Source organism: Condylura cristata, unplaced genomic scaffold (assembly GCF_000260355.1).
Source record: "Condylura cristata isolate star-nosed mole 26May11 unplaced genomic scaffold, ConCri1.0 scaffold00002, whole genome shotgun sequence".
Classification (NCBI taxonomy): domain Eukaryota; kingdom Metazoa; phylum Chordata; class Mammalia; order Eulipotyphla; family Talpidae; genus Condylura; species Condylura cristata.
Window position 1 is genome coordinate 28,482,871 of NW_004567103.1, and position 21,011 is coordinate 28,503,881.

Consider the following 21,011-nt stretch of genomic DNA (forward strand, 5'->3'; position numbering starts at 1 on the left):
TGTTTGGCTTTTAAGGTCAGGCAGTCAATTTGGCTGCTGGGCTTATATAACCTTTAACTTCTCCTGATTGGAAATTTTTAAAGTACCTAGCTCTCCCCAGGATGCCAATTTGCAAGAGAATCTGCTTGCAATCTCCTTGTGAGAAGTCAATTTAAAGTCTTACCAGGAAAAAAATAAAGGCTTCAGTTCCATGAAACAAGTTATCCTCCATTGTTAGCTGGACTCATTGTGAGGTTAAGGTTTTAACCTGACTTCATTTTAAACTCATTTATATAATAAACATACCCTACTCAATCACATCGTTTCTCCTACAAATAGGTCATAAACCTTCCAAGGAAAACCAATCATACAGGAGTTGTTTTTTTTTACCTCTCACTGGTGTCAAAGGTGACTCTTTAACATATATTTCCAGGTAAAGGTTTTAAAAACAGTTAAGCTTTATTATAGTATCTGGTAATGACCATTATATTGAATTCAAATTACCATTCCATAGAGTATTGGTTGTGAGAAACTAATTGTGTGGTTTTTTTTATGATTTATTTATTTATGCATACAATAACTTTGGTACAGGCCAGAGAAGTTGGTGGGGAGGGCCGTGAGAGGATTCATCAGAGACAGAGTGGGGAGCAGAAAGGCAGATGGAGTAAAATACACTGCTGATAGGAGCAGCAGGCAGGTCAGGAGAGGTCTGCAGTGCCATGTGGGTCACCTCCCTGGTGGGAAAAGGAATTCATAACCATTGGATAGCTTAATAGTGCTGAGCTTCAAAACGTTGTGCCACCAGGAATGCCCTGATTACATGTGTTTTTAACAATAAAATAGAAAACAAGGGAAATATCCTTTTCAAAGTGGAAGATCAATTTATTTCTATATATAATTTCAGGGTAATATTTTGAAGACTGAATATGTCCTTGACTCTACATCTTTTTGTGGTTATCTCCATCTTATGTGACATTAGCTCTCCTAGCGCTTCAGTTACTATTTACAGTCTGTTTGAAGATAAATGCAGGTGCTTTCCTTCCAAACTCATTCATCTTCCTTTACTCCCAGTAGTGAAGCGTGGCACCACATCCTTTCAGTCGCCTAAGTGAGATATTTAGGAATCATGCTGTAATAATCTTTTTTGAAAGAAAGCTTTATAGCGATATAATTCACATAGTACAGAATTCACCTATTTAAAGTGCACAGTTCAATGGTTTTTAGTATATTCACCAAATAAGTGAGATTGGTCTATAATTTTCTTTTTATGTGAGCTTTGCCAGGTTTGGTATTAATATTATATTTATTTCTTGAAAGATTTAACACCACCCATCTTACGGTGGTTACAAAATGGATGAGTAGGGTGGGAGGGGAGGACTCTATTTTTTTTCTGGGTCCCACATTCTATAGAGCTATAAGTGAACTAAGAAATCTGCATTGAAAAAATAGATTCACAGGGGAAGTCTATCAGGTCATAGAATATGAAATTATCTCAAAGCTATTTAATACAGTTCAGAGTACAGAGAATATATTTAAAATAATATACATTTCTAAAGTGTCTTATAAGTTTATTATGTTTTCAGAGTAGGATTTCAATTAATATGGTTCGTTATGTTAATAAAGTTAAGGGAAAATGTCAGATTATTATCATCATAAATGCCAAAAAAAAAAAAAGCATTAGGCAAAATTCAGCTTCCTTTCATGTTAAAGAATTGGAGGTAAAGGAATGAGTGTACATGCCTGCCTGGGTCAGGAATATGGACTGCTCAGCCTCTTCGAAGGGCTACTGCTGCTTTAGACAGCTGCACTGGATTTCAGCTACCATCACCAGATATAGATGGAGGTATTTTTGAAGAATATTGCCCAAAAATACAGTTGTCATTCATTTGTACAGTACCAGGAAATTGTGAAAGGCTATAGGGTGGGAACTACAAACAACAATGAAAAGACCTTGAAATCACAAAACTGATCAACAGTACTGGATATACATCATTATGCCTTCAATGTACCCAAGTAGATTAAAAACTGTCAAAAACAACAACAATAACCCCTAATTCTACAATAGTGGAGAGGAAAATAGTAACTACTATGACCTGGATGGAAATTTCCCTGATGCTTTTAAATTTAATAATGTATTAACTCATTCTGCGTTTGCAGCAGCCCGGGGTTAGCTGAAAACCTTCACAGTGGTGTCCTGGTGACTGTTACTCTATTGACAATGGTGTTTCAGCAGTTGGAACATTACCCTTCCATAGAGCAACACTGCCCTCCCCCATGGTATTGCATATACCTATGCTTCAAGAAATCCCAACATGGGGCCCTCCCTGGTGGTGTAATGGATTAGGATGCAGCACTACAAGATAGTTGCAGCCACTTCAGTGAGAGTTCAATCCCCGCCCCAGAGGTGACCCACATGGCATGGCAGACTTCTCCTGTCCCACCTGCTGCTCCTCTCAGCAGTGTACTTTGTTGATCTGCCTGTTCTGCTTCCCACTTGTCTCTGGTGAAGACTCTCAACTGCTGCTGCACCTCTGATTTGTACCCAAGTTTATATATGAATAAATAAATAAATCTTAAAAAAAAAAAAAAAAAGAATCCCAACAGGGAGCAAGGAGATCCAGTGTAAATATAAAATGAACTTCCTGGGTGGAATATAAATAGTTACTCTCAGGATCCACTTAGGGACAGAACTCAAGATGACAACTGTATGTGGGCTCAGCGTTTTAAAATACTGCCAGAGCTGTCATGCTTTACATATCCTTATGAGGAAAAGCTTCCATTCTTCTGAAATGATAACAAAGCCTGTATATAGAATATATGAAACAGATGCATACAAGGGTAAAGAGTCAAGTTTTTGATCAGAATAAAAATCTACTACCCAATGTAATTGTAGGAGTCCCAAAACAAAAAATCATATGTGCCCCTATAGAATCAGCAAATTTGGAGATTAATATCTTCTCTATATAATAAAGTTACAGTTGTCCACATGATCCACATCTGGAAACAACCCATATCTCACAAAAGTGATTATTTCAGGAAAATCGAGAACTTCAGTGCTCTTAGAAAGGATATTTTACTTCCATTCAAAGGGCGATTGGATTCTATCCCAATATCAAATCTGTCAGGTCTCTACATTCCTCTGTACAGTGATTTTCCAAATCACTCAGCTACAACAAAGTTTATTCTTATTTTCAGGGAATCTTTTTCACATATTTCTCAAAGCAAAATGTGAACTCAACTCCCATAATCATCTATAATCAGGGATCACTCACACCAGGTTACTGACACTCACTGCCTTTCAACTGAATAAAGGACATGGCCTTTCCCTACAAAAGAATAATGGGTGTTTCTAAATCCTTCAGCAAGTGACATATGGTGGTGAAAAAAAAAAATTATTTGGCCTTGATGAATGGAACACACGTATACTTAATCTTGAAGTAGTCTTAGAAATTTGTAAATTAAATTTGTGAAGCAAAAAAAAAAAAAAGATATTTCTGCAAGAAAAGGAGCTCCTAAGTTTGTATCCAGTGAGCCAGATGAATATAAGTAATGAAGATGAACATTTATTAATCACCTTGCCAATGGTGCTGGCTGTGAAGAAGTACTAAGTGTCATATATTACTTCTCAATGCAGGCAGAAGTGATAGGACTGGGAATATTTAGTTTTACAATATTAAAAATAAAATTATGCATACAAGAAATGGGGTACAGGCCAAAGATGCAGGGGGTAAGCGGATTCACCAGAGACAGAGTGGGGAGCAGACCAGGCAGATCGACTGAAATACGCTGCTGAGGGGAGCAGCAGGGAGGTCCGGAAAGGGCTGCTGCACCTTGTAGATCAGTTCCCTGGCCCTGGGCAGGGATGGAATTCATGCTGCAGTGGCTGTGGATTGCTTCATAGTGCTGTGCTTTAACCCGTTGAGCCACCAGGGAGGGCCCAGTTTTACAGTATAAGGGAAGATAAGAAAATAAGCAACCATGTCTCTGTGGTCCAAGGAAATATAGGCCTCATGGGATGATAAGGCTGTGACTACAGAGTCCCAAAACTACAGGTAAATTAAATATTCTCAGTACCTTTCTGCACCCAGATGCCGCTGCTCTCTATTATGCAGATGGCCCCAAATATGTAACGCTATCCTCTCTACTGACATTCAGACTCACGCCCAGCTGCCTCCTGGGCATATCCTCTTGATGTAACCTACAGTTACCTCAAAAATTGAGGTATGCTTTTCATATCAAAAATTGAAACATGCTTTTCTCTAGGGTTGTTCTCCCTCCCATATTCTCCTGCTCAATTACTTGTACCACCAAGTGGAATGCTGAGTCATCTTTCACACCTCCCCCTCTTTCTTCATCTTATATATATCCAGCCAGGAAAGTCTGATATTGATTATAAATGTTGATTGATTCTACATTCTCTTCTTGGCTATGAAGACTGCCAATTTTCAGTCATAACTTAACTGGTTTCTTGTTCCCTTTCTCCTCTTTAGATCCCCCCCACCCCCACGCAGTACTACTAGGAGGGCTGGTCTAGGTCCAGGTCAAGTGCCAATTAGTTCTGACATAACATGCTGTTTGTGTCTCCTCTGTCTGGAATGCCACCTTGACCTACTGTATTGTTTTTCTCAATCCTTTTAAATGTCAGCTCTTCTAGAAAGCCTTTGCTAACCGTAATCCCAATATATACTGTTCTACCACTACCCAGTCAATCTGGGCTTTGAGGAAAATTTTGCTCCCAAAATTAAAAGGGTTGTTTCTATTATTGAATTTATAATATTGTATTAAGATCTTCCATGTGAGATTTTTTTTCCCTAGTAGAATGTAAGCTCTTTGAGGTTAAGGTTATTTGTTTGAAAAATTAATTTTTATAACTAAGAACCTCCCACGGAATGGAAATGAATGAACATATGGGTTCCTGCAACTTGCTACTCCCATGTTTTAAGTAAGGTTATGAAGTTAGATATGCTTTGGCATTCTCTGGCTCACTAGTAACACTGTCAGAAGAGTGTTTAAAACTTCTGCATAAAAGGGGGTGGGAAATATATAACTAAGAAAGGAAACTACTACTAGTTGTTGTGGTTGGACCACAAGAACATAAAATTTCATTGTATTATTTTCCATTAAATGCCAGAATCCATGATTGATAAATGACTTGTATGTGCTTATGTTTGTATACACACATACATACACACCACACACACACACACACACACACAAATACCAGATTACTGAGTCTACAAGATAAATGTTTCTGATTTTACAAATGCCAGGTAAATTTTCAAGAAATCATTGATACATGTATATATTGTAGGGATATTCTTATACTTATTCTATCAATGAAGGAGCAAAAAACTCCACAGATAAGTAGGATTAGGTGATTGGGTGGAGAAATAGAGAGCAACTTTCACTTTTCATCTTAACAACTCCTGTTTGAATTATTAACAATAAGTGTATAAAACTTTAAGAACAAACTACTGATAGGAGTAAAAATAACTAATAATGCTTAGAGAGAAAAAGTTCTAGAGGATTGTGATGGAGGAGCTAAAGTATATGGCATTAGCATATACTTGATTGTCTGAAGCCTGGATACTCATCTCATGCCATGTCCATCCCATATCCCCTCTGCCAGCCAAGCTCCACCTAACTACAGTTACCTATAGTTACCTGCTGTAGCGAGTTATTTTCCAGCCCTGTGTCTTTGCTCTGTGATTGTAAAGCTCTTTGTGAGGCAAACAGGCAAGTAGGTTATCTCCTTTCATGAGTCATACAACGGAGTGCCCTCCTCTTTCCAATCCTATACTCATCCAGCTCCAGAAGGAATTTCCTACTTTCTTTTTACTATCTTACTAATGGAAGGATATCAGAGGGTAAGAGGCAGGCCCCAGAAGCATGCCTAGGACCTTTAAGACAAACTGGCACCTGATGTATAATGGGATGTTCTGTACCCCACATAACTGTAAGTAAATTTTCATTTTCATTATTCTTTCATTGTTCAGCATTGTTCATTTTCATTATTCTTTCATTGTTCATGTTGTCCCTTAGATTCTTCTTTCCTTCAGTTCAGGACTAGGAGTTTCTGGTTGTTGTCTTGGTTCCTAACTTTGTTCAATTCCTCATTCTGTTTTTGTACATGAATTTTAGCAATTTGTCATCTCCTCAGTTTCAACTTCAGTTTGGCCCCTACATTTTAGATTATTTTTGCTGACTGTTCAAGAGGAACCACTTCCACAGCAGTTATGAGAGAGAAGGAGGATCCATAACCTTCCATCTGGCGAGGCATCTGGGTAAGTTAGGAGCACTGGGCCATGAGCTGTTGGGCTGAACTGAGCAGACATGAGTGCCAGCACTAACGCTCTTGGCATGAGGCCAAACCATAAAATATGACAGAAAGGTTGAAAATCAGAAAGACTGTTAGTTCAATTCCTGCTCAAAAACCAAATGGATATCAATCATGTCAAACCTGTCAGAGGAATATACTTTATAATGTACTCACTAAATTGAGCGTTTTAAGAATAGCAGAAAAAGGGAACTTTCTCTGTTCTGTATCAGCACTGGCTTCTGCGACATTCAGCAAGCGAGCCTGCAATCTTGCCATGTGTTTCTTTACTTAGGGACTTGAAGCAGCAGCCACCCATCAAGGGGACTTAGGAAACATCAGCAGTATCTGTGGAATTGTACTAAGCCTCACATAGCAGAGGGGCAAAGGACACATAGCTTTAGGAAGAGCCATTAGACAGAAAAACAGAATGTGCTGGATAGCTACCTTGGATTAGAGGTGTGACAGGTACAAAATCAACTGTCCATAGAAATTTAGTGCCTTTACTGAAATGTGTTCCTATAAGGTTCCCTAGCCCATAAAAAGAAACTTTTACTATCTTTCTGCTACCTGTCGGAAAAATGTACTCATCACTTCTTTAAGGACCGCCCACCTTTTTTAATTAAGTTTTTATTTCTGAGTGTCAGATTTGTTCCATGCACCATGGTCTTCTCTTTGACAAATATAAGGATGATTGTCCTTGTGCTCAATGAACTGTTAGTATTTTCTTTTTCTTTCTTGTTTGGTACCAGAAAAGTCTTTTATACTTTATTGGGAAAGTAGTAATTTTTCTAAATACCTAAGTGCTAAGAAGCTCACAGGAATCCTTGCAGCTTTTTAAGTGCCTATTACATATCACACAGTTTACACACAGTTTCTTTGTGGAAACTGCCAGGGTGGGATTTTCCCTCCAATTTTACAGATGAGGAAACTGTGGCTCAAATAATTTCCCAAATCATGAAAATAATGAGTCACAGGTAAAAAAGAATCAGGCCTCTTTATATAATGCTATTAGTAAAGTTTATTTTGGAGGACAAATCCTTGGAAACTTCTCTGCTTCTTACAAGTCATAAGTAAAGACAACATAAAATATTTTATTTTAGCTAAGCTAATTTTCTGAATTAATATTCTATTCCCCAAGTCTTTTAAAAATATTTTAAATATTAAGATTTTTTCACAGTAGTCTACCCTAACTATTAGTATTTACAACTAAAATGTTTTTGACTATGAGAAATTTTATAGTTCATAGTAAAAGGTCTACATCTAACTAAAATTTTTATTGATGTTTACTGAAATAGATAAAGTTTACTGAATAAAGTTTAAAGAAAAACACATTGATTCAAAAACACTTTTGGAATGCCTCCAATTAAAAGGTCCTATAATGTGCTTAGGTATTAAAAATAACCAAGACCCTCTTACATCCCAGTGCTTTGAAAAGCTATAATCCTTTGGGGAAGTAGACACCAAAGCAGAAAACTGATGCACAAAATAATTACATTAGAATTACTGAAAGTCATTATTAATTATCCAAAAATATCAGTTTGCCACCTAAAGCCTCTTAAACTGTACTTATATTAAGCAAATTTTCTATTGTGCACTTTACCCCCAAAATTGACTTTAGCTAGATTTTTTAAATAGAGGATGAAATACAGTTTTTTCAAGATATAATTGATAGGTAAAAATATAAAGTTTAAGGTATAAAATGTGTTGATTTGAAAGGAATACTGTTTTTATAAAACATATTATCATCATTAGGTAATATGATAATGCTAACTAAGCTTCAGTGATTTATAGCTAATGTTCTTCAGGGCCATGATTTTATCCACAGTGGAACAAAGAGCCAAGTTATAGTGGTAGTGTGCTCTATTGAATGGAAATCCAATTATTTCCCACTTGACATCTACTGTTATTTCATTCTCTCTTATTTCTTTAAATAAAACATTTCATTCTAGAAATCTTTGTCCTTTTCTTATAAATTTCCATTACTTATATTATTCTCAAGAAATGTTAAATCTGTGATTCAACAACTTAAACATTTGATAGTTTTAAGGTTAAAACATATTAGGTTACTTAGCAAATCTATGTAGCACTTTGTATTCAAAAGGTGTGCATCATCCTTATAAACAAGTTTAATTCTCTACGAGAACACAGCATACAATTTAAGTGATTACATTGTTTTTTCTCCTAGTTTTAATAATGAGAGATAGCAAAAACAGAATTAACAATATGGGTAGTGAAGCTGAGGTTGTGTTGCCTTTCATTTTGCAGCAATGAAGACTGAACTGGTGAAAAATGGGTAATCAGTTTGAAATTCCTTATTTTGGTTTTGATGATCTACTACTCTGTTTCCTTGGAAACGAGAGTTGGCAGCCACGGAGTTGTTGGCATTATGCATTTTTTTTTTCTTTTTGAGCTTTGAAGCTTCAAAGAAAAGGTAAGGTTTATGATTTTAATCTGGAGAATCTGCTATTTTCAAATTAAAAGCTAGTACCTATTGAACACCTATTATGTATAAAGTATTAGGAGATAAAATGAAATGTGTGAAAGGACTTTAAACCAGTTAAGTGGACTACATTTTTTTTTTTTGTCTGAGTCAATCTATTAAATATTTGGGAGTTTTTTATTCATGAAAATGAGGAAATAAATCTTATTTTAAAATCTATAGTACAAGGACAATGCATTGAGACCATTATAATTTGATGAAGTAAATTTCAGAAAGCAACTAGATTCCAATACCAGATATCTCTATTTCTTCTTCATGTGTATGAAAAATAGCTAATATGGACCCTCCCTGATGGCACAGCAGGTTAAAACACAGCACTAAGAAGCTAAAGCTACTTCAGCATGAGTTCAATTCCCTGCCCCGGAGGTGACCCACATGACACGGCAGACCTCTCCAGACCCACCCCCTGCTCCCCTCAGCAGTGTACTTCATCAGTCTGGCTGTTCTGCTCCCACTCTGTCTCTGGTGAATCCTCTCACTGTCCCTGCACCTCTGGCCTATCCCCAGTTCTGCATGCATAAATAAATACTTTTTTAAAATAGCTAATATGAGAGTAGTTACTGTGTGCTAAGAAGATATTCTCTGCCTCCAGTAAATAAAACAACATACATTAAAGGAAATCTAAAAGGTTTTCTGAAAAACTTATGTATTAACAATTTACTGGGTATTTCAATTGAGTGGTGATGTGATTATCAAATGACAATAAAATGGTCTTTTCTTTTATGAAAGTCTGCAGTTTTTAAAACCTCAGTTTAATTAAAATATGAGTGCTAAACTTTGAGAAATCAAATAACTTCAAGCTTAAGCATGTCAAGATATTTGTCCTAAATTAAACCACTGTGTCAGAACTGGAAGTTCTACAACTCATATCTTTTGAACACCAGTGTTGCCTGTTTCTGTATTAATAACAGCTTCACTGAGATTTAATTTTGCAAATACTTGACTTTCACACAATTTGTAGAAATTTATCTAGTTTTAAAAATAAGATTTACAGTGTACAAAACTAAATACTATGTGAGCATGCAACTAAATGAAAGAACTGGCTAATGTAGCCTTAATAGCCACATTTAAGTTTTTTTTTTTTTAAGATATATTTATGCATATAGGATTGGGATACAGGCCAGAGGGGCTGGGACAGTGAGAGGATTCACCAGAGATAAAGTGGGAAGCAGAACAGGCAGATCAACTGAAATACACTGCTCAGGGGATTGGTGGTACATAAAGACAGGAGAGGTCTTCTGTCCCATGGGGGTTACCACCCAGGTGGGGGATTGATTTTGTGGGCAGCAGCTGTGGCTAGCTTTGAAGTGCTGTGCTTTAACCTCTTGAGCCACCAGGGGAGGGCCCTCCACATTTAAGTTTTGTGTAAACTGGGAAGTTGCCTTCTTCTCAGGATGTGTTGGAAAGTTGCTTTGCACTTGGAACTGTGGGATGCTCACCTTCTCAATTCTTCCAACCATAGCCATTTATTTATCTATTGATTCATTCACTCGATAATTCAATAGACTCCCTGAATCCCTACTATATTATGTATATAAATCATTCTTCTCTGGAATCGCTTTACCCATAAGTTACTATTAACATTTTTGCGCACCAGTATCCTTTGTTCATATTTCTAACACCATATTGTAGGAAACTTATAAACTATTAGTTCATTGAAATGGGTGGTTGTCACTTATCATTTTTATCTCAAGCCCTGTCAGGAGCTTGGCACACTATAGTCAATCAAATGTCTGTGATATTTTTTATTTTGCCTTGTAACATACAGAAAAGCAAGATATACATGTTAGCTAAGAAGACCACAAAAAAGTGAAGATCACTGCTGGATATTATTGATTCCCTCTAACTGACCATTTACTTTTTTTTTCTTAAAGATTTACTTATTCATGCATACAGAACTGGGATACAGGCCAGGGGTGCAGGGGCGGTGAGAGGATTCACCAGAGAATGAGTTGCTGAACAGGCAGGTGGACGAAGTACACTGCTGAGGGGACCAGCAGGTGATACAGGAGAGGTCTGCTGTGCCATGTGGATCACCTCCGGGGCAGGGGGGATCAAACTCATGTTGAAGTAGCTTTAGCTTCTTAGTGCTTGCTTTTAACCTGCTGCACTACCAGGGAGGGCCCCACTTACTTCTTAAAACAGTAATTTTCAAATATATTTACTCATTGCAGAACTGACTTGCACTCAGAGCCCTATTCTCACCCATTGGATGCTTATTCCTACATAGAGATTAAAATAATCTAATAAGAGCTTCTCCATTTCAGTTTTCTCATATTTCTGGGGAAAATTTTTTGTTTCTCTTTCTTCTCCTCATTTAAGGTCATTCTTTGCTAGCTCATATTCTTTCACTTGCAAATATACTTTAGTGTTGTTCTGGAGTGAAGAAAAGTTTAGGACACATACTACTATAATATATATATATATATATATATATATATAGCCTATATTTATAGCTGGTCTTGATTGGAGATGCAGCTGGACATTGATGCAACATGTTTTCCTGAACAATTAGCTCTGAAGATATCCCATTTAATAAGTGTTTAGTAACTTCTATTTGTTGTATATATAAAACTCAAATTCCTTTGTCAACTATTGTTCTGGCTCCAGTTTACTTTTCTAGTCCCATTTACTTTACTTTTATAGTCTGTGCTATGTGATCAATTCAAAGAGGATCTAAAAAAATGAACAATCCCCACTGAAAACAGGGTTTAGAACCAAACTGAGAGGATAAGGGTGGACAGTGTTTTAAGGAAGAAATGACAAATGTAGCAGAAAGATCAAGCCTGAAAAGTGTCACTTGGCATTGGTAATTAGGTCAATGTTTACCTTTGTGAGAGCAGTTTCATTGGAGCGGAGTGGAGGAGAAGAAAATTATAGTGCCAGGCTGTGGGTGAAAGATAAAGAACTGAAGATAAGTATTTGGCCATACCTGTTGGAGCACTGACTAAGATGAGAAGGCAAGAGCTACCAGGCACAGATGCAGGCAGGAATTGACTGACAGATTTTAACTTGATTGAAATAATTTCTTGAAGATAATAGAACAGGTGGGAGCTAAAACGCAACTTTAGGAATTTACTTTTGATGTTCTCTAAGGACAGCAAAGTGTAATAATAATAATGCCAACACTACATATCAGGCATTATTCCAAGCACTTTAGATGTATTAACTGAATGAGACCTGGATGCAGGTAATGAACTTGGGAATGAAATGGAAGGAAATGCATAGAAATAATAAAGATTATTTCTATGAATATGAACTCAAGATTATTCATTAATACTGTGCTAAAAGAGGAGGAAGAAAAGACAGTATAAGAAGCTGAAAAAGTGATGGTTTGAAAAATAGGAGTGGAAGTTAACCTGAAACACACATAGTATTTTGGAACAGAAAGTCAAAGGATTGTGCTGTTTTATTTCAGAAGGGTTTCTATAAACTCCGTTGGAGCTCAGAGCCAGATATACAGAACCAAGTTGGAAGGTTTGTAAACAATGGGATCCAAAGACTAGAATTCAGGAAGGTGACAGCATTGGCAGAGGATGGTGAAGTAATGCTTATAGGGTTAGTTTAAATATGAAAACAAACAAAAAACCCTGAGAAGGATAATGACAGGAAAAAGCAAAGTAAACAACAAATAGTATTACAGGGCAAGGAGAGGGACACCCCTGAACCCCCAAATCTGCCCACTCTAAGTAGGTTCTGCCATCTACCACATCAAGACAAAATACATAAGGCCTTTAATGGAAAGGTGCTTTAATACAATTACTGTGCAATACAGAAAATACAAAGAATACAGTTTCTAAATCAAACCCCCAGAGTTACCCATCCCCTCATGGGTAAAAATCCGCCCTAAAGGGATTGCCCCAAAGCAAGGCCTGAAAGCCTGCCACAAGTCTAAAGCATCTTCTGGCTGGGACCCATAGAAAACGTTCAGAAATGGCCAGACTAGTCTGGGAAAAGAGCAAAATAAAACTCACGATAAAAGCTGCCGTAGTGAACCTCCCCTCCCATGCCGGTCTCTCATTCAAGTCTGTTTCACCCAGTCCAGGGCCAAGAAACAAAAGCCACTTCTTTATATGTATCTCTGCTCCATGTGCCTCCTTCAGGTCTCCTCCTGGCTCTCCATCCCGCTTCCTTCCTCCTCAGTCACCTCTCCAGAATCTTCTCCTCTTTGCTCAGCTCCACCTTCCTTTGGGTGGGGTAGGGAACCTGGGACCTCCCCTTTTCTGGGGACCACCCTTTACAGTAGGGGCAAAAAAGATTATAAAGAGCCACTATCACATTCATGTCTAAATGAACAATCAAGGCAGCTGGTTACCACAATCCATGAAAGCCACAAAAAGAATATGCTTTGTTATCTTCATGGACAGGCTTTCCTCCAAAAGCACTATCTTTAGGCAGCATAAATCTTGATTCCTCAAATGTAGTCCGCTCACCAGCACCATCGGCACCACTGAGGAGCTTGTTAGAAGTGCAAAATTTTGACCCTATCTGAAGCTGCTGGACTAGAATCTGCTTTTAAAATAAAATCTCCAAGTGATTTATGTGTACATTGAGTTTAAGAAGCACTGGGGTGGATGAAATTATAGATTCACCTTTGTTTTATTTGTGCTGGTCTTGCTATGCTAGGAGAAATAAGGGGCAGACATTCCTCTATGATAATATCCACCTATTCAAAAAAATGTTTTCCATTTTTATGTATAACTTAATTCCGCCAAGAGAACTAAATTTCAGTCAGTGTTTAAAATAATTTATAAAGGGGATTCTGCAGTTAGGGACCGCCCCCCCCAACACACCCACAGTGCTGGTTGGGTCAGCTTTCAAGAGTGATTCCCTGCTTTTCGCCTCATAACATTCCATCTCCTTCAGTGTTTTCGTATTTTGAAGCTGTTACACATGATTATGGTTTCTAAAGTTGCTGCTTTCCCGCCCCCCTCCCCCAGCTGCATTTTAGCCTTTTCTCTGTGCATATTAAGTCACTTGAGAGTCAGAGCGAAATTGCTTCCTCACGTTTCCCGAGAGGTGGAGGTTCTGGGGGAGCAAGCCAGTCAGTATCAAACTGAACACGCAAAATACCTGTTGGGATCGATAGTGTTAATGGAAATGTTGGTAATATTCTTTAAAGGCTAACGATGCCTTTTGTGATTCAGGTTTTCTTCTTCTACCAAGTACAGAATTGTGTGAACCTGCTGGTTTTTTTGTTTTTTTTTTTGTTTTTTTTTTTTTTTTTAAATGAGCCGCTGCTTTTAAGCCCCGTTACCTACTGAGCGGACTTAAGCGGTTTGAGGGGGGAAAACCATTTGTTCCTTTCAAGCTAACTGGTCTAGAAAGCCGCGAATGTGCTCTCTTGTCGCGGGCATAACCGAAATTGCAGCGGCCTGGGCGTTTTAAAATTGAACGAAAAGGATCTTCAAACTGCGCAGGGAGAGGGGACTGCGTGCGGCAAGACGGCTGAAGGCTCGGAAGTCGCCCCCAGCTCTGGCTCGCGCCGCTCAACACCTCTAAACGCCTCCGCCGCCCCAGGTCAACCTACCCGACCCGGCGGTTGCCCCCACTTCCTTCCCCTCCTGGCCTCCCGCGCTCAACCCATCCGTCTCTAGTCCCCCATTCTTCTCTTCCGCGCTCCCTCTCATTGCCTTCCCCTCCCGTCGCTTCCTTCCTCTCTTTCCTCTCCCTCCTTCCCAGCCCTCTCAGCCGTTTTCCACCCGTCTCCGCGCGGACGCGCGCTCCAGCCGCAAACACCGCCTCCTTTCTCAGCCGGACGCCCGGCAGGAGGCGCAGCGGGTCGGCTTTGCGCAGGCGCACTGCGCGGCGGGCGCGCAGGCTGGTCGGGCATCCGCGCAGGCGCGCGCTGCCTAGCCTTCGCACGGGCGCTGGCGCGGCTGGCGGGGCGTTCCTGCTCGCTGTTAGGACTTGGGGCCCCGCGGCGGCGGTCGCAGCCGTGGCGGCAGCACCATGTTTCTTCACTCAGTCAACCTCTGGAACCTGGCATTTTATGTCTTCATGGTCTTCATGGCAAGCCTGGGGCTATGGGACGTCTTCTTCGGCTTCGAAGAGAACAAGTGCAGTATGAGCTACATGTTTGAGTACCCGGAGTATCAGGTGGGGTTACGCCCTCTCCTCACCTGGGCGCTCGAGACTGGTGCCCCTCGTGCCTGGGCCTTCTGTGGGTTTCTCCTACCTGAGCTCCCCGGGTCTCTCCGGCCCCCACTTCCTAACTCTCGCTTTGATTTCTCCGCCTCCAGAGACTCCGCAAATCACCCTTGGCCCGCCTCGATTGCCTTTTGTGCCTTCGCTTCACTTGGGGGTGTTTGACCGACGGCCCCCTAGCATCCTCCTGGACCCTTCTACCACTCCTAGTTGCTTCTTGGTGCCTCTCGCCCCTCTCCCATCCCAAATCCCCCAATACAAGCTCTCTGAGTGGCAGTGCTCAACCACTCTCATCCTCCGTCACAACCTGAGCCCCTAAACCCCGAACCCTGTCTTTCCTGCTTTAACAGGTGTCCCTGGACCTGTTTAGGCATCTCTCGCGCCTAAATTCTTTCCCTCCGCTCAGTGATTTGCATGTCCACTTTCGCTTTACTACAAAGGCACGGAGTTTCTGCAGTGTGCATTTATAGACTCGATAGTTGCCAAGGTTGTGTCAGAAGTTCCAGGGTTTTTACCTTTGTGTGAAACCCTGACGAGTAATTAATTGCCTGGAAAACTACCGAGGTTCCCTCCGGTAACGATTGTGGATAGCTCTGTTTGTGGGTGTGGGTCCATGCATGTGCAAGCTTAAGCTTGCCTGTCGCCTCTTTCTAACTGCGAACTGAATCTGTTTCCTGGTGTCATTTGTGTTTTCTTACCGTGTTTGCAGTTTAAGAGACCTGGAGGCTGCCTTTCTGCCCTCCACTCGCCTTCTCCCTCCCTCACCTCCCTTTCCTGCTTGCCTCGCTCGCCTCGCTCCCCTTTCCTCCTCCCTTTCTCTCCCTCTCTCTTCCCTCCCCGGTTCCCCTTCCCGCTTTCCTCCCTCTCTTTCTCCCCTTTGCTATCTCTTCCTTTACCTTTTGAACATTTTCAGCCACAGTTGCTTTCTCAGTTCAGCATAGTAGAATCTAGAATTTCATTCATGACCAGCTGTAAAAAGAGGTGGTGACAAATTGCACAGCTGTCCAAGGAAATTTCTCCCGAATGATTTTTTTTTATAAATCTCTAAACCAAATCATTGTATTATACATGTGTTCTTTTGATACTCTGTACCAGGAAAGTGTAGGTACTGTAATACATCTTGACAAAAATGCATTTTTAATATACTTTTAAAACCACAGCAGATTTTTCTCTAAGGTGCAGGATGCAGATCCTGATTGTTTCTGTGTGCACGTCATTAGTTAGGATGAAGCATATTATATGACCATGCTGCTATAATTTAAATATTAAAACTACTTAAGGTTTAAATTGTGGAAAAGCATCCTTTCCCATGGGCAGAATTGTAGTTTACATTGCATTTCTTTTGAGACCTTTACCTTGGTATTGCAGCAGTACAAACATTTGAAACATTTGTTGAAACATTTGTTATCATATACTATGGAAGGAGATTTTAACATGTTACTTTTGTCTCTTAGTTCCTAAACTGATTTATGTTTATTAGTGGCTATCAATTGAGCATTTAATTTATTCTTTTAAATAAAAATAGAACCTGTATAATCCTGTACTACACTGAAGAATGATTTAAATCAAATTATATTGGAACATTACAGTACTATTCCCATTTAATTTTAGGTTGTTCACAATCATTGAAGCTATTTTAATATTTCAGTAGTAGAAAATGCTTGGTGTTGGGAACAAAACATATGGACCTTACAGATGCGTATAGTGCCTCATAAAATTGGCTGGAAAAAAATTAGTGTAGCTAATGTAAAAGAGCTGTTAAGTTTTTTTTGGTAGTTATTTTGGCTCAAATTGCCTATTTGAGGGTTTCTGCTTCTGTTTGAATAATTTGTTAGTACAGCAGTGCAGTGGCAGAAGTTGTTGATTCACATTTTTATATCATGTAAAAAACTAAGGTTAATTCCCTGCAAGATATATATTTGACTCTTAGTTCTTTTATTTTGAATACATGTCATATTATTACAAATGTAATTAAAATCTGCTTTTGGAAGCAAGTAGTTTCAAGTATATGGAGATTTCTGGATAACTGAGAACATGCTGTTGATAACCAATGGTTTTTAATGAATAAAAAAGTGCTGTAAACATTTTTTTACTTATTGCTCATTTTATGTTTTATTTATTTTTTCTCCTAGTCTTTTTAAAATTTTATTTATATATATTTTACATCATTCCTCCTTTTTGTAAAGTATATACTTTGTCCTTAAATTACTTTTATAGTTAGCTTGCTTTTGTTCACAAATTGATATCCAGCATATGAGAAGTCCTAGTCATTCGGTTTCCTCTCATAATGTTTTTCATCATTTTTTTTTACTGTTTCTTTATGGATTCTATAGTCATCTGCAAAAGAAAGTAAAGGAAAAATGGAAGATAATTGAGACTTGTTCGATTTTATTCTCCTATTTTAAAAGTAAAAGGTAGAACAGAAATATGAAACTCTATAAATTGAAATTTTGAATTTAAAACTTTTTCTCTCTTTATTCTTTATCTCTGGTTTTCCTAGATTTCTTTATTGGGAGGTAACTGAAAATCTCATGAACACATCTCAAATTTACCAGGCAAAAATGCACTTTATTCTTTAAAGTTTTTTGCCTTTTCTAATAGCACAGGATGGCTTTTATTTACATTTTTAGGCAAATTGTAGAATTTGAGAAGAAACACTCATATTGTTTTGTCTTAATACAGTAAATGATTTGTTAGGCTGTTTTCAGATATGTGACCTAAGAGTTCCTCTCTGAAAGAAAGTTGACTCCTGTATCTTGTTATTAAATGTGATATTTATTTAGCAAATAATTTATTGAATGATTATTCTATATCAGGTATATTCTGTATTCTAGGTATAGATAAAATGAATCAGATCATGTGCTTATAATTTATGTCTTAGTACAGTGGGTAAAGACTAGGATGTAATGGATAGTTAAAATATTATCTATTAAATGTTATAATTTTACTATAAAAGAGTATGTGTAAGACTCTTCAAAAAGAGATAATCCACGTTTCTTTTTGGATTGTAAAGAATTGTTGAGAAGTAGTGACTTAGGCCACAGAGGGTGTGTGTGTGTTTAGCTATTGTCCTAAGAAGAATAGTGATGTAATATGTGTGTATTGTTATATCAAATGGTTTACTAAACTGGGAAGAATTAAGAAACCTGCATTCTTCTTGCACTTTTTAAACAATTTAATTTGTACCTAAAGAAACAAAATAGTGTGTCCTATTCATTTTTTATTGTATACTGTACATAATCAACCTTGGGACTAATTTGAATCAAAATACATGTACTTGTATAAAACACATAACACGATGTTGGTACTTCTGTGTTTTGATTGTTTGAAGAGACAGAGTTTGCTGGTGTCTTAATGAGTTCACAGTCTCTAAAGGTTATTTTCATGTTACTGTTGACACAGTTCGTTTATGGTAATGTTGTCAAAGAAATATTCAGAAATGTGCATGAATTATCAGATTTCTGTTTTTACAACAGTGAGGGTTTTCAGTAGTCATTACCATTTACAGGTTTGGTTTTGTTTCAGTTGAGATTACATTGATATAAAACACTGTCTCACGTGCACAGCTTCATACCTTGGCATCTGTGTATACTGCACCACACTGCTACCGAAGGTTTTTCTACTACCATCCAGTAGACTACTTCTACCTGTTCTACTCATGCTACCCCCTTCTCCTCTGGTAACCGCCATTCTGTTGTCAGAATCTCAGAGCTTGCTTTTATTTTTTGTTTGGTCATTTGTTTTAGTTCTTTGTGTTACACATAAGTGAAATCACATGGTATTTGTCTTTATCCACCTTATTTCACTTAATGTAATTCCCATAAGTTCCACCCATTTTTTTTGCAATGGAAAGATTTAATGTTTTAATAGTTGAATAATATTCCACTGACACAAATTTGTATCTGTCAGCCATCCTTGGACACTTAGGTTGTTTTCATATCTTGGCTATTATAAATAATGCTACAGTGAACACAGGGGTACATACATCTTTTCCATTAGTGAGTTTGTATTCTATCCAGAAGTGGAATTGCTGGGTCATATGGGAGTTCTGTTTTCAGTTTTTTGAGGAACTCCTTACCTAGTGACTGTGCCAATTTGTATTCATACCAGTAGTATATAAGGCTTCCCTTTTCTCCACATCCTTGCCAATAATTGTTGTTTCTTGTCTTTTTGATTATATTATAAAAGGTGGGAGGTAATATGTCATTGTGGTTTTAATTTGCATTTCTCTATAATAAGCAATGGAGAACTTTTTTTTTCATGTGTCTGTTGGTCATTTATCTGTCTCTTTTGGTGAGATATTTTAGTTCTTTTGCCAATTGTTAATTCAGGCTGTATGTTTACAGTTTTAAAAATTTGTTCAGTAGTTAAAATTTTTAGCAAACACATGTACAGTACTGCTAGATGATTAAATCTATTAGTACCTACTTAAAATCTGTTAAGTGTTAACTGGTTTCATTTTTCATGTTCCTTCTAGAGAAGAGGAACAGAAGGGGAGCTTATTTGTTATTAACACCTTTACAAAGCCTACCTTTTAGGAATGACATTAAGCCTAGTTTATATTTGTTGAAACAAAAATATCTGAATTACTGGCTCACTTGGTATTCAATATTAATTGTAAAGTAATTTAAAATTTGCTGATAAATCATATACCTGGTCCACAAAAACTAAGACAGATGTTAATTCATTGGCATGTTTATGGCAAAAGAGAGTACATGCCTTGACTTAAGCATGGCTAGAAGGATCAGATTAATTTGTTAAGCACATCATAGGTAAAGTGTATTAAGGTGAGAGGTTAGAAAACTGTATTATAAAATAAACTTCCTTTCCTTTAAGTGATGTTACAGGTGACATATATAATTGGGCCTGAGTATAAAACAGTTTAAAATGGCAGGAAATAATTGATTTGATAATGGAACACTTATCATTTCTAAGTATAAAATGATACTAAATTAAATGTACTTCTAATGATATTAACATATACCTTGCTAGTATATACCAGTGTTTTTCGCCCGTTGTCCCTAGCTATTTTGAATACTTTGTTTTCATTAGAATGCCAGATATTCTCATGTTACGCTTTTCTGGAAACTGCATGTCTCAAAACTCATATATTCAAAGCTAGTTGTCCATATGAATAAGCTAAAAGTGCAGCTTGTTTTGTGCACTTGGTATGGTTTTATCAGTAATACTTCTGTACTTAAATATTTGAAATTTACATAATAAGAATTGGGTACACTGAGGTTGAGTTGTATTAATAACAGATTAAAATAACATTGCATTTTTATTGCTGTAGAAAATAGAACTTCCAAAGAAGCTGGCAAAACGTTATCCTGCATATGAATTATATCTTTATGGAGAAGGATCCTATGCTGAAGAACACAAAATTCTTCCTTTGACAGGTATCCCAGTTCTCTTTCTTCCTGGTAACGCTGGAAGTTATAAGCAAGGTAAGTCTCAGAAGTAAATTTTATAAGCTATAAAATTCAATTGAAGAATTTATCAGATTTATACTCTTTTAAGTACTGAGTCAGGTACACAGGGAAACAAACGTGTGTTAAGTTTTATCTGAGAGAAAGCACAGCTGAGGACATGAGAATAGGAAAGAATAGATAAAGACCACTTTGCAAAGAGTAAAAAGGAGGTAAGGAATAAGATAGAGTGGGATGGGATAAGTAGATGCTATAAGCGTTCAGAAACCAAAGTAAGAGATTTATGTTAGAAACAAAGGGCATGGAGAATAGAACCTGAAGTATTGATTTAGCGAAGTCACCAAGTGATTTGTATTTTTGTTAAACAAGATAGGATTAGTTTCTTTCTTTTGAAGCTATTTAACTTAGAGAAATCTAGAAGTACTGAGGGGAACACAGAAAAACAAGAGAAGGGAAGCTATATAACAGATTCCAAATTGCAAGCTGGAGATAGAGCAGTTATTTTTGACATAATAGCCAAATAATCTGGACATAATTTCAGCTAAAATTTACTTTTTTGGTTATAAAATGGTATATTCTTTTATGAGATAGAATTATTTTAACATTTAGTCTAACTATTTATGTGCTTTTTTTAATC

At 37.7% G+C, this 21,011-nt stretch overlaps 1 protein-coding gene and 1 pseudogene across 1 annotated transcript in view; both read left to right on the forward strand.

The window, feature by feature from the left end:
- Positions 1-1,816: 1,816 nt before the first annotated feature.
- LOC101629349 lies at positions 1,817-3,236 on the forward strand (annotated as a pseudogene).
- Positions 3,237-14,724: 11,488 nt separating this feature from the next.
- PGAP1 (post-GPI attachment to proteins 1) overlaps positions 14,725-21,011 on the forward strand; it is a 55,779-nt gene continuing 49,492 nt past the window's right edge. Inside the window, exons 1-2 of the mRNA XM_004674420.1 lie at positions 14,725-14,897; positions 20,239-20,392. Of these exons, the coding sequence (XP_004674477.1) occupies positions 14,751-14,897; positions 20,239-20,392 (301 nt within the window). The 5' untranslated portion in view covers positions 14,725-14,750. The remainder of the gene's footprint in view (positions 14,898-20,238; positions 20,393-21,011) is intronic.